Below are 14593 nucleotides of genomic sequence, written 5' to 3'. Positions count from 1 at the left end.
TTTGAAATAGGCAGAAGAGGAGGTAGTGTTGGCCACATAGGCAGAAACTGGAGTGATATGGCCACAAGCCAAGGAGTGCCTGCAGCATCATGAACCACAAGAGGTAAGGAGCCGAGTTTCTTCTACCGCCTCCAGCGGAAGCTCCTGGACACCTTGACTTCTGCCCAGTGATCCCTATGTTGGACTTCTGGCCCCCACATCTGTGAGAGAATAAATTTCTGTTTTAACCACTGAGGTTGCCACTAAGCAGCCTGCCACATCATCCCTGCAAATGCATTTGAGTAGGTTGACAATTATGCTGAACACACCAGACACGTCTGACACCGGACAAGTCACAAGTTAGACGGGAAAATGTCACTTTCCCTGAAGCTACGGAAATTCTGATTTGGGTGAAGAGAAGAAGCAAATGTCTAAGTCAGGGTGACTTAGAAGAAGCTGTTTTCCAAAATGCTCCATTTAGAATGGAGTTTCTTCCACATAGCTGTCCATCCAAACTTTCATCCAAAGAAACATTTCTTTTTTAAAATGTATTATTAAAAACGAATTACCAATGTAATATTTGTTCATTGTTGACAATTTAGAAAATGCAAAAAAAGCCCCCCCCAAAAAAGAAAATCACAAGTTTTACCCAGAATCCTGCTATCCAGAGATCACTTCTGTTCATATTTCAGTATTTTACAAAAATAAAAACCTACTAGCATTTTGCAACCAGGTTTTTATTTCATTTAATACATGATGAACATTTTCCACACCAGTATAATTTCCACAACAGAATTTTTAATGACTGTGTGTTTTCCATAGTGTTGTGGAGCAAAAATATTATAATAATCTCTTTCAGGCACTTAGATTGTTTTCCCATTTTTCACTAATGAATCTTTGCTGATCTCCCAAGAGTTTTTGAAGACAAGAAGTAAAGTAGGCAGTGACATTTGGAGATACAGGAAGATGTAGTCTTTGACATGAGTCCAAAGGTGAAGCTTTATTGCCACATCTGGTTCTCTAGAGTAAAATGCCCATTTTTCAGCCACAGCCCTCACAGTGTGGGGCACCAGGAAATAAATAGTTTGAAGGTGTCAAAGATCCCCAGAGAGGCTCATCTCATCTGTGCCAGAATATCTCCCATGTATATTCAAGGGGATGGGCTGGGCTGTAACACAGAAGGAAAGTCCCTCCCCACCTCCCCCCTCCACCCCCCAATGCTCTGCAACCTGAGGATTTGCATTTGCTTCTACTGGCATTGTTCTTCCTACAGAATGTATTTGTCCGCCCTCAGGTCATTAAGCCTATCTTTTTTGGTGTAGAGGATGCTTTTGTTGCCTCTCTAGCATCTCCTTCCCTCTTCCCTCCTGTTGGAATTTGCAGATTCCAAAGCAAATAAATTTCAGTGACTTAAGTCAATTCCAGTTAGGTTTTCCGTTATTTCAACCCAAAGGACCCAAAACCATTGTTTATCCTTGTGTCCCTATTAACATCTGGAAAATCCTGAGACTGTGCAATATATTCTTGTAGCTGATGAAAGAAATGAATTCAAGAAGAAAATTAGGGAGGAAGGGAGGGAAGGGAGAGAGGAAGGAGGGGAAGAGGTCAGAAAATTTACAAATCAACAAAGAGTAAAAATTGCAGAAAAATAAAAGCTTGTCTCTTAAACAACAGATTTTACCTCACACCAACTTTTACCTTTCTACATTTGGGGAGACAAGCTCGAGTAAATGCGCTTTGATTTGTTTACAGGAAAGTTTGAGAAAGACTAAAGAGAAAATGGATTGGAATTAGACACCATTTATTCTGAATCTAGAAGTTTACATTTTGGTTAAACCAAGAGATTTAAAGAGCCAAGAAAGACTACATGCCTGAATCTTACTTCATATGTTATTATTCTTTATTTTATTTGTATTCTGTCTTGATATCGAAATCAGAAACGTATTTTGCAAGGAGAAAGTCTGTGCAATCGGCAGAACTGGACTCATGCCCAAATTACCTACACCAAGAAAAGGCTGCAAAATGCATTCAATGAGGATGACACAGTATAATCAATGTTTCTCCCTTGTGTGAATGGGTAAAATTAGGGGCCTTTGGCTAAAATAAAAAAAAAAAGAGAGAGAGAGAGAAAACATGACTACATTTCTAATTAAATACAAAACTGATCAAATAAACACAAAAATCTGTGTAAAACAGATACATATGATGCTAATTCTAAATATATTTAAATTCAAATCAGGAGCCCTCATCCCAAGTAGGGTTGCTGGAATTCACTTCTAAGACTGGCCGTCTTACACGGGTGCAAAATGGTAGGATTTGAGGACTGCCTGCAAAGCCTTCAGCTCAGGAACTTCTCCGTCCCATGCAACTGGGAATCAACCACATCCTTCCTGAGAGCTAGTGATTACTGCTGCAGTTACTCCTGATGCACGAATCTCAAAAAGAGTAATATGAAAACCGTCATGCTGTATGAATCACAAGTCCCTTCTTGGGAATTAAGAGTTTTTGATGGCTTCTGCCCTCACAAAAGGGAACGACAGTGAGGGTCTTAGATGGGACTTCACGTGATGCTAAGCCAGGTACCTCACTCAGGGGGAGGAGAGATTTGGGAGCTAGAGCATTCTGTGGGAGAGTATGCCCATGTGAGGCCCTGATGGGGCCCAGGATGAAGCGTGAGGGGACAGAGGCAGCCGGATGCCCACCAAGCTGCAGAATGAAGACAAGAGCACTCTCACCATGAGCGATGAGAGAACCCGGGATGAGGGGTGGGGGGCGGAAAGAAATATCATATGCTCAGTTAGCCCTATTCACCACCAACTCTCAAAGCCTGTCTGGTGGCCAAGAGGAACATCCCTCCTGGAGACCAATCTCAGTATGTTGGCTCCACCCAGCTATAGTGAGCAGGTGCAGCGGAAAGAGAGCCAGGTAAACCAGAACAAAGGCAAGCAGATTCAGATCCAAACAGGAGACCTATGTAAGGAACTGCCAACTTTCTTACTTCTCCTTCTTGCCTCTTTCCCCATCTGTCCTCCCCAGGTATGTGGCCTCCACGTCATCTTCCTTCTTCAACTAATCGACATCCTTACACTTAAACTACCACCATTCACAAACTTTATAAAAGGTTTTAAATGAAAGATAAATGTTATAACTTGTGCTAGACCCCCAATTATGTGTCAGCATCTTGGTTTCAGCGTTGCTACTATTTTGCTTTAAAACTATAAATGCCATAAAGCTGGGGACTATCTCTGTGGAATAGGTTTTATACAGTGTTCACGTGGGCATATAGGAACTCAATGGATATTTCGTGTTTTATTTCCTATATATTTTTTACAAGGAATGTGATTTTCATCATTATAAACTCCCTCTCTCTCTCTCTTTTCTGAAAACCAAATTTGAGAGCCTGAGAGGTATGTTAGGGGTAAAATTATATGATACTTTTAGTACATTCTCCCCATGCTTTCTGGGTTTTGTGAACAAAGACAAAATTCTAATCCAATTAGGGGCGCCTGGGTGGCTCAGTCGTTAAGCGTCTGCCTTCAGCTCAGGTCATGATCTCAGGGTCCTGGGATCGAGCCCCGCATCGGGCTCCCTGCTCAGCGGGAAACCTGCTTCTCCCTCTCCCACTCCCCCTGCTTGTGTTCCCTCTCTCGCTGTGTCTCTCTCTGTCAAATAAATAAATAAAATCTTTAAAAAAAAAAAATTCTAATCCAATTAAACAAGGTAAATTTGAGCCTTGGACCTTTAGATAAGAGAATGCCTGAGATACAGTGACCTTGGTTCTCGCCTATTGAAGATGAAGAAACTGAGGCTTGCAGAAGCAAAATGACTTGCTAAAATCACATGACACAGCCAGTTTTAAGAGCTATCTTTGGACACACATGGGAACCACTCAGAGGTCATTAGAGGGGGTGGGATCTAGTGGGGAGGAGCAGAGGCTCTGGAGACAGACTGATGAAGTTCAAATGCAGGCTTTGCCAGTTACTCACCGGACACTCCGGTGCAGGAAAGAACCTCTCTATGCCTCAGTTAACTCACCTGAGAAATGAGGCTACAAATGGCACTTGAACCATTGGGTCATCATGAGGACCCAATGGTTCTATACCATGAAAAGTGCATAGGAGAGTGCTTAATGTACTAATAAACATCAGCTCTTAATTATTATCATTATCTCTGTATTAGTAGTTTATTACTAATTATTATTATCATCATCATTACCACCATTTCATGAAGGCTTTGAGAACTTTGGCAAGCAGGCCCAGAAGTGAGTCAATCCAACAAAGAACCCAGCGCCCCCTGTAGGATAAGGCGGCATCCACAGGTGCTGTCGGCAGGGCGCACGCATCTGATGCACAAATTACGCCGCCCAGTTCTCTCTCGGATGTCGGCCGCCTGGTCAGCCGTGGCAAACCTGTCCTAACCACACGATGGTCAGCTAGCTCCATCCTCCATGTCCCGGCCCATCTCCCACCTCCCCGGGCATGAATCCACTTACGTCACTTACGTGGCTCTTCTCACACACCACTCTGCAGCTCAGGTCCTCAAGCTCCAGGCAGTGCCCGGGCCCCACAGTCACGTACATTGCACAGTCTATTTTTAAGTACAGGTTCTTTTCTGCCTGTGAAGCTGAGCGCCTACGTCAAAATCTCTGGAAAGAAGGTCCAGAAACCTGCCCTCCAGGGCTTTCTGACACACAACACGAGTTTCAGCAGCTCTGGAGGTTTCTTGGTTCAGGCACTCATCTATTCCTTCCACTTGACTACAAACTGCATTACCCGCACCATCTGCTTTGATGCCTTTCTCCACAACTCCATGTACACAGGAGGCTTTCAATGACTATTAATTAAATTAAATGTTTGCTAACAAGTCAAAGCCACCTCGGATTCTGTGGTAGGCAGGAGAAGCTAGGTATGACCGACCATTGTTGCTGCTGTGGCAAAATCAGACACAGCATCGGATACCCTGAAAAGCTCCGACGAGAGTACGGGCAGGCGCATCCTAATGGTATGCAGTGGGTTTTGCAGTTAAGTAACTCCACTCCAGGAAAAAAAAAAAAAAAAGTGGCAGCAATAGAGGAAAACGCACAAAGACCCAGCTGCCCACAACATGAATAGCCTGGCAGGGCAATGCCATCAGAACCCACCGAGAATACAGATCAGAGGGAAAGGGGAAATCTCAGATGAGCCAGAGCCGCGATGGTGCTAACCATGATCCATTCTCAACACCCTTTTCCTTTGCTTCCCCCTGCCTCTCTCCCTCCCCAAATCCACAGTTACGCAAGCAAGCACGCCTGGAGAGCTGTTGAGGCAAAAAGAACCAGCAGTGTGTGCAGATGGGGGGTCCTGTCCGCTGGCCCTGCAGCTGGGCCTGGGCTACATTGTGCTCATTATTCCTGGCAGGCGTGAGCCCGAGAGAGAGCTCCTCCTTCGGCAGCTGGCATTTTGTGAGCTAAATTACTCGTAAGAATCAGAGAGGAAGCATTGCATTTTGTTCCTGTGGATGATGGGGGTGGGGCGGAATGGGGAGGTCCGGACATTCTAAACAGAAATTTCAAGGCTCAAACATGTCACTTTTTTGTTGTTTTGTTATTGAAAGAATGTGACTCTGAACACAAACATGAGATTGTCATTGAGAATTAAAGAATGTAACTCCAGTGCGTTCAGGTTAAAATGTAACTGTATAAAGCGCATGATAGTATACCATTTGAAGAATGATACATTGGGGGTTTTCTTCCTTCAAATAGAATCATAAAGCTAGAGTTGGCCCAGATCCCTGATTCCAGATCATGGTTATCTACACCTGGAATCTCATCTTCAAGATTTCTAGGGATGGCGAGTCTATAAACTTTCTACAGCCCAGTGGAATGTGTTCTTCACCTTGAATGCTGAAGTTCTTCCCTGTGTCCAGGTGAAATCAGTGATCTCCCTTTGTCTAGCTAGTCCCACTGACTGATGCCAGGGCAACCTCACTCTCTTCCGTGTGCTCTTCTGAATTCCTTCTATTTTTTCCAACATTCTTTTAGAAGTAAAATTAGCAAACACAAACTAAGGCAATACACAGAAAAATAAATTACTCTATGAATCTCAGACCCTATGCTCCTTTTCATGAAAATGATAATTTTTATTCTCCTAGCAAATATTTCTCTCTCTAGCAAATATTTCTCTCTCTCTGTCTCTCTATCTCTCTGTCTCTCTCTCTCTCTCTCACACACACACACACACACACACACACACACACACACACTTCTTTCATTTCCTGATTGGATTGCTAGGTCTTTTATTCTGTAACTGCATTTTTTTCCCCTCCCATTTAAACATACCCTGCAGCCTTTATCAAACGAAACTCTCCTCCTTTCACTTGTCCCTACTGACTTCATCTTGCTTTTGAGGGACCATTTTCCCCAACAGGAACAGAATTCAAAATGACTCTAGGAAATCTCTAAAGTATGTATAACACAATTTGATCTCATATCGCTTTCAAATTTAATGAGTATTTTTATAATTCCTTTGTATCATCAATTCACCAAAAGCATTGCATACATGGGGACCTAAGGCCAGTTCTGTGGACCAACTGTCTCCAGTTGAAGCAGAGCTTCTGGCTCTTTGGAAGCTGAAAGTTCACCTTAGCATAGTTGCCAAAAAAATCACTTTTTTTTTTAATGGAGTCATATAACTCCCTTGCCTAAATCTGACGGTTCCCCACAGTAATTAGAACAAAGCCTAAACTCCTTGCCACCGCGATGACAAGGCTCATTCTCTACCTGGACCCTTGACTGACTGCGTCACGGAACACAACTTTCTCAACTTCCTGCCCATTCCTCTCCATTACAAAGCACACCTGAGAATTAGCACTCCCTGTCCCTCCTGCCTGAAGGATTCTTCCACAAGTTCCTCCTGACTGGCTTTCTCAACAGCCAGTGCTTGTTTACGTGTACTTTCTCCTCCCTCCTCCCCAACTAGAAGTTAAACCCCACAAAGATGCTGGTGGGTGTTGTTCCCACTGTCCCCAGTGCTGGGCAGACAGTGAGATATTTGCGGGATGGATGAACATGTGTGGAGCTTTGTGTACACAGCCATCACTCCAGATTTCTGTAGGCTCCAATCTGACCACAGCGATGCAGGAACTGGGGAGGGGATGGAATATTCCCACAAGAAAGATCGATGGACCTTGACTTCCCTAACCTAGAAAAGCAATAAGGAAAGGAGTGTGTCTACAGGGTTAGAATAGAAACCCATAAGCAAACATACATTTTTGCTTTACTTTATTTTCACTACTCAAATTTCTGCCCATTTAATTTTTTACTCCTCAAAACAAATTGCTGATGACAAAATATGCATAAACATATTTTCTTTGTTACCTCTGAACTGATCGCTATATTCATCAATTCATGCAAAAAAGAATATCATGGGAGAAAGAACCCAAAAGCTTACCAAAATTATACATTTCACTTCTAGGGTTTTTTAATGTCAGCATTACAGTTTACATAAATGAAAAAAAATGTTTTTTAATGGATTCTGAGGCATGAATATTAGTATCAATTCTGAGAGCTGAAGCCAAACAAAAATGCAAAATAACCCCTAAAGGAGAATACACTGTTGAGAAACTTGTTTTTTATTCTTTAAGATGTGTTTTATTCAGAGTGCAAATACAAAGGGAGGAAATATCACTAAAGACAGAACTTTCTTGGGAAGCCCCAGAGTTCCACAGGGACAGCAAATACAGTGAGGAGACTATTTTATTCATACATACTAGAACTTATGTCTTTAATATATACCTGGAAACGACAGAGAGTGGTCCTGATTGCTAAAGATACAGCAAGATCTCCTACCCAACACCCAAAGAACAAATAATCCAATCAAGAAACGGGCAGAAAACATGAACAAACATTTTTCCAAAGAAGACATCCAAATGGCCAAGAGACACGTGAAAAAATGCTCAACATCGCTCGGCATCAGGGAAATACAAATCAAAACCTCAATGAGATACCACCTCACACCAATCAGAATGGCTAAAATTAACAAGTCAGGAAACAACAGATGTTTCTGAACAACAACAGATGTTCCGCGAGGATACGGAGAAAGGGGGACCCTCCTATACTGTTAGTGGGAATACAAGCTGGTACATCCACTCTGGAAAACAGTATGGAGGTTCCTCAAAAAGTTGAAAATGGAGCTACCCTACTACCTAGCAATTGCATTACTAGGTATTTACCCCAAAGATACAAATGTAGCAATCCAAAGGGGTATGTGCACCCCAGTGTTTATAGCAGCAATGTCCACAATAGCCAAACTATGAAAAGAGCCCAGATGTCCATCGACAGATGAATGGATAAAGAAGATGTGGTATATATATATATATATATGAAATATTATGCAGCCATCAAAAAAATGAAATCTTGCCATTTTCAACGATGATGGAACCAGAGGATATTATGCTAAGCGAAATAAATCAATCAGAGAAAGACAAGTTCATATGATCTCACTGGAATTTGAGAAACAAGGCAGAGGATCATAGGGGAAGAGAAGAAAAAATAAAACAAGACGGAGCCAGAGAGGGAGACAAACCATAAGACACTCTTAATCTCAGGAAACAAACTGAGGGTTGCTGGAGGGGAGGGGGGTGGGAGGGATGGGGTGGCTGGGTGATGGACACTGGGGAGGGTGTGTACTATGGTGAGCACTGTGAATTGTGTAAGACTGTTGAATCACAGACTTGTACCCTGAAACTAATAATACATTATATGTTAATTTTAAAAAAGATAAATAAATAAATAAATAAATAAATAAGTAAAAATACAGCAAGATATGGATTCATCCAACCATCACTCAATGGAGCTCATTAGTCGGGTTACATTTTCATTCTTTCAAAAGTCACCACTGGGAAACAAGTGCCCTAAGGCTATGTGTTCTTTGGTTTGTCCCACCAAGAGGGCCCCTGCTGGCCACATCTACATACCTTGCAGCCACTGTGAGTCCTTGTCTTCATCAGGGGCATGGTGGTGCACAGCTCGATGGCCTCGGGTTCATGGAAGATGACTGCCGGGAGGGGTTCCTTTTTCAGTGTGAGGACATTCAACTTGGACTTCAGCATGGTCTGGAAGTGCTGAGAAGCAAGATAAATAAATAAATATGCAAGCCAACTACAGTTAAAGTTTTTGGCATTGTACGTGGTGCAACTGCACATCAAACTCAGGAGCAAAATCTTTGTTTTATGAACTCTGTTTTACTAGGGGAGGTTAAGAGATACTTCATAAAATGCAGGGAAAAAACTGTCAGGACAGCACTAATGTGACACCATAGGAGATGGCCAACCCCCACGCAGAGACCACGGGAACATGGGGTAGTGGGAGAATCACCTAGGTCCTTGCTCTGAGAAGTTCTTTCAAAGTGATATATAGAGATAGAATCCTAGCAATTCAACCATGCCCATTTCAGCCAAATAAGGGAAGATGTTCAAGAAAGAATGTTTAACAGAGCTATTTGAAGGAGCAATCTAGAGTTAATGGAAAAGGAGAAGACCCAGTGAAAAAGAACACAAGACTCCTGCTCTCTGCCTTCCCCAGTTCTGCCATGCATTGGCTGTGGAACTTTAGGAAATTCACTACTTCTCAATAGACCATTTCATCTGCTGAACTCTAGGTAAATATCTATTCTATATGCAGCTCCCATTGACACCGGTTTTAAAATATACCCAGAATCCAGCTACATTTAATCACTGCTATGTATACACCCAGTCCAGGCCCCATCTTTGGTCTACCATAGCAGCTGGTCTGACCACTTCCAACCTTGCCCCAATGTGGAGTATTACCACAGTGCAGCCAGAGGGAGCCTTCTAAAATCGAATCATGGTATGTCACCCTCTGCTAAGACTCTCCCAAGCCTTCCCTTCTTCTCGTAGAAAAATTCCAAGTCCTTTCCCTGACCTTGGAGCCCATGCACAATTCAGGGGCCTCTGCTTCTCCAACCTCATCTCCCACCCCTCACCCTCTCACTTGGATCCAGCCACCCGCGGCCTCTTTATACTTCTGAGAATAAAGCAAAGACTCATGTGCCTTGGAACCTCTGAACATGCTACTCCTGTCCTAGTATCTGCATATCTGGCTTCCTGATCTTCTTGAGGACCTTGATCAAATGTCACCTTACAAGACAGTCCTCCTTTATCAACATTATCTAAAATAGCATGTGCATGCGTACATACACACAGACACGCACAGATGGCTTCACGGGCCCGCAACCCGTGCCGTGACAACAGGGTCCCATGCTCAGGAGAGCTCCACGCTTACTTTAATGCTCTTGGGTTAATGTCACAATCTTGAAATCCCTCATAACTTTATCTCTGAGCTTGCGTTTCATAAGCTAAGTCCAATGAGACGGTAGTGTACATGCATGAGTAGAGGAAATACACACAGTACGTACAGCCCGATGCCTAGGAATTCGACGAAATGCAAAGGGGGTACAAGGTAAGCATGTTAAGCCTATGGCTCAGTAATCAGAGGGCTGGCAGCCCCAAGGGGCCATGCTTTAGAAGTAGAACTTGCTTCAAATGCAGAAAGAAGTCACTTGTATTCTAACAAACATGAGTGATCAAGGAACTCTAGCAAATCCCTTTTATTTGTATGACTTTCCTGTAGTAGGCAACCATGTACACTGAAAAATGACAACAGAGAAGGAAAGGGACAGGGCAGCCACAGCTCCTCCTACTCTCTCTCGTCTGTCCCTCCTCGCGAATCAGCAAACCAAAGGTAAGGTGTCGGGAGAATGTGCATATGTTAGAGATGAAGGAAAAACAGGTGAGCTGGTTTTGTAGCATGTCTCCACTGTTTTGGTAAGCACAACGTTCAGATGCACCCATGAACTAGGAAATGCAGCTCGTGTGATTTCAATGATTCCACCCCTACGTGTTTGTATTTAAAGTGGGCACCGCACAACATAATGTTGAATGGCAGATTCGTGTTATAATCTAAATTTTGAACTTTACTTCCACACATGACATGGCAAAAGCAACCAACCAGCCGAACAGAAAAAACAAAAAAAAAAACAAAAAAAACCCCACCATGACTATCACAGAGAGAGGTTCAGGAAAGAAAGGAAAAAGGTTTTATGTTTCAATACCTTTGGTGGCACTTTTTTCAACTTTTTGAGTAGAGGATACTGCATTTTCACTTTGCCCTGGGCCTCACAAATTATGTAGCCAGCTCTGCACACATATATACTCATCACCGTCTATTCCCTTCCTCTGCTTTGTTATTCTCATCACTTCTTATCACCACTACAAAATTATGTATTTTGTTTATCTTATTTTCTGTCATCTGCCATAAGAGCAGAAACTGTTTTATTCAATGAAGGACCCCAAGGGCCTAAAACAGTTTCACAGGTCCACATAGAATCTACTAGAACTCTCAGCTGGCCACGCTGATGGTCCATTTTATGTGCCAACTTGCCTAGGTTACTACACTGTTACTCAACCAAACAATAATCCAGGTGTTGCTGTGAAGGTATTTTGTAGGTATGATTAAAGTCCGTAATCATCTGAATTGCAGACACATCCTAGATAACCTGGGTGGACTCGATTCAATCCATTGAAAGACCTTAACAGGTGAGGTTAGGCTTCCCTTAGGAGAAAGAACTTCTACCTTTGGACTGCAGCTTCAGTCTGTGCGGAGAGTTCCAGCCCACCCTTCCAGATAGCCTGCCCCAAGGACCTCAGACTTGCCTCGCCCGCATCGACACCTGCATAAACCAGTTCCTTGAATAAACCTTGCGGCATATCTCCTAATAGTTCTGTCTCTCTGATCTAACCCTGACCAATACTGCCACCTTCTAGGATACAAAGTTGCCACACCTGGAATTTCTTCAAATGGGAGAGATTTACCCTAATATTTCCCAGGGAGTACTGATCGGTATTTTTTAAAAACAAAAAGGCACGTTTTCATATTAACCTGGAAGCTTCTTTGTTCTTAATTGATTCTCGTCCAACACTGGGGGTTGCAAAGGTGTCTGACAGGAGCACCACAGACACCTAAGAGTGAGAGGCAAAGTTGGTTGCCCCTGCGGGACAGCAACTGAGGCCATACAATGACGAAGGTAAAGGGGAGAGGGGCTCAGAAGAGGAGGTAACGAGCAAGTGGGGACACTGTCCCCCATCTGCCATTTTGCTGGAGTTCTATGAGAAGTACACGGCTCAACTCAGCCTGACTTCTGCCACACAGTACGTTCCTAAAGATGGCCCCAGAGGCGACTCTATTCTCATGAAGGCTGGACCACCACAATGCCCAGGAGCTCGGAGACTGTCCTCCGGCCCCCACTGTGGGACCAAACGTCATGGCTATTGGTCTAGTCGCTGAGCACGGAGAGAGACGGGAAGCTGCAGACTGGCGCACACACGCAGCCGGAGAGCCCAGTAAAAGAAATCCACAAACATTTTTAAAACCCAAAATTGGGGACGGGAAGATCATGGAGTTCAAATGCCAACTTCAACACGGGCTGTGTAACCTGAGCTAGCTAACTCTTCAGAGCCTTGGCATCTCCCGGCCGGCAGGCGAGTGCCCCGTGTTAGCTCCCCGGCCCCCACCGTGCACCCTCCCCCAACACCTGTGCTCAGCCAGACACGGTGGCAGGCGCGGCTGGAACAGAAACCAAGTGTGAGCCTCTGCCTGAAAGGGGTTCTCACAGTAGCTGGAGACTGGGCAATCAGACGAGATCGGGCGCGTTCAGGGTGGTATGGCCGTAGACGAGACTGGGCAATCAAATGACAACTGCGAATCGTGTGAGTTCACCAGACTAGCTGAACAAAGACACTAAGGCAGTATCTGAATGTGAAATTGAGAAATGATTCCTTTAAAAAAAAAATGGGTTTTGGGCACCTGGGTGGCTCAGTCGGTTAAGCATCTGCCTTCAGCTCGGGTCATGATCTCAGGGTCCTGGGATCGAGTCCCATGGGCTCCCTGCTCAGCGGGGAACCTGCTTCTCCCTCTGCCAGCCACTCTGTCTACTTGTGCTCTCTCTCTCTGTGTCAAATACATACAATCTTTAAAAAAATTTTTAAAAATGAGTTTTTTTTCTTTAATGGCTTTGTCCTTTTTGCCCACAATGAAAGGATGAGGGTAAAGAGGGAAATACACTGTGAATTATCTCACGAGTCATTGAGTCTACAATAATACATCTTTTTATAGAAAATTAACATTTTTATGTAACTCTGAGCTGCTCCTGTAAATCTTCGAGTGGTAGAAGTGTGATAGTTTTCATTGTTTGTGATAAGAACACTCCTGTGCCCCCTCTGAGGAAATGTCTCCCCTGTTATCTAGCTGCTCTGTGGAGTGGGGTTGTCCCTGTCCCCTGACCCTGGGAAAGAATATGGGACACAGGCTGACCACCCAAGTACTGCGTATACCTGGCTAAAGGCATTGGTTCGGAGGAAACTCAAGATTGGCTGAACAGACTCTTCCAGAAGCCTGAACTACAGAGTTGCCAGGCCAGGGTGATGTGAGTACAAAGCAGCTGCTGACCTGCTCACCCGCCAAGGTCATTCTGAAAATGAGATGGCACAGAGACAAAGAGGGCCAGGATACGGAGGGTCACAGACTTGACATTGCTGAGCCCGGGATCCAGCCACATCTGACTCAGATCCATCCATAGACTTACAGAGAATATGAGCCAATACATTCTCTGTGATGCTTCAGCGAGCTTGGGTTAGGTGTCTGATCCCTGCAACTAAGAGTCTCGCCAACACAAATTACTTTTCAATGAAAAGAAAAATCACCTGAGACAATAAAATGGAGCTACTAACAAAATTTTAAAAGGACTTCATAAATGTTAAACTGCAGAAGCCAAAAGAACCATTATATTAAAAAAAAAAAAGAAAAGAAAAGAAAAAGATAGTGAATCTTGCACTTTGTTACCTGAATAGGCTGAGCCTTAACGGTAAAACACCAGTAATAATCAAAAGGAGGTATTACAGTCCCCAGGTTATTCACGTCTACAATAAAGTCCTCTGAGCTCCTGCCTAAATGAGATGAATTCCAAGTCTCAAGAGATAGCCAAAGAGCACACCCACAATGACACCAATTCTGGTGGCAAGCTCTCTTGCTGGGTAGCAAAGACAGAGGTGGGACAACCAGGTCTATCAGAACTTCCCAGGTCTTAGTTCTCCCTTCTGTCAAGTGTAAAGTGCTACGTTATGCCACATCAAAAAGGGTATTCGTTGTTCTTTGCGTGGGCAGACTAAGTGCAACAAAGACAATGCAATTTACCATAATCCAGGAGCATTATAAAAAGGCAACAAAAGAGGAATCTAATAGAGGAGCTTGGAAAAGCGATTGCTCCCAAATGAAAGACGCACAGAGTTCCATAAAGAAAATGTGTTATTCATTCTTAAAGGAGGGAAGTGAATAGTATTGTAGAAAATTAGGGCACTGCCCCGGACAAATTAAACAAAGCTCGGCTTTCTGCATTGGGTGCTTTATGTGCAATCCTAAAATAGAGCCTCTAAATCAAGCCCCATTATGCGGATGGGGTAATCGCCATGCCCTGTATAATTTTACAGTTGGCGCTTCCTACTCCTATTCAGACATTAATCTCTGACAGTTTAGCAGGCAAGGATTTACATATTTTACCAATTC

The 14593-nt window shown here is 43.6% G+C and overlaps 1 protein-coding gene across 2 annotated transcripts in view; it reads right to left on the bottom strand.

Moving 5' to 3' along the window:
- PID1 (phosphotyrosine interaction domain containing 1) overlaps window positions 1–14593 on the bottom strand; it is a 219837-nt gene that overhangs the window by 110845 nt on the left and 94399 nt on the right. For both annotated transcript variants that reach the window (XM_032400568.1, XM_032400575.1), the window contains exon 2: window positions 8932–9078. In XM_032400568.1, the coding sequence (XP_032256459.1) occupies window positions 8932–9078 (147 nt within the window). The remainder of the gene's footprint in view (window positions 1–8931; window positions 9079–14593) is intronic.

Source organism: Phoca vitulina, unplaced genomic scaffold (genome assembly GCF_004348235.1).
Source record: "Phoca vitulina isolate PV1807 unplaced genomic scaffold, GSC_HSeal_1.0 scaffold1, whole genome shotgun sequence".
In the NCBI taxonomy this organism is placed as follows: Eukaryota; Metazoa; Chordata; class Mammalia; order Carnivora; family Phocidae; genus Phoca; species Phoca vitulina.
Note: the sequence above shows the minus strand (reverse complement) of the source record. Positions and strands in the feature narration are given on the sequence as shown.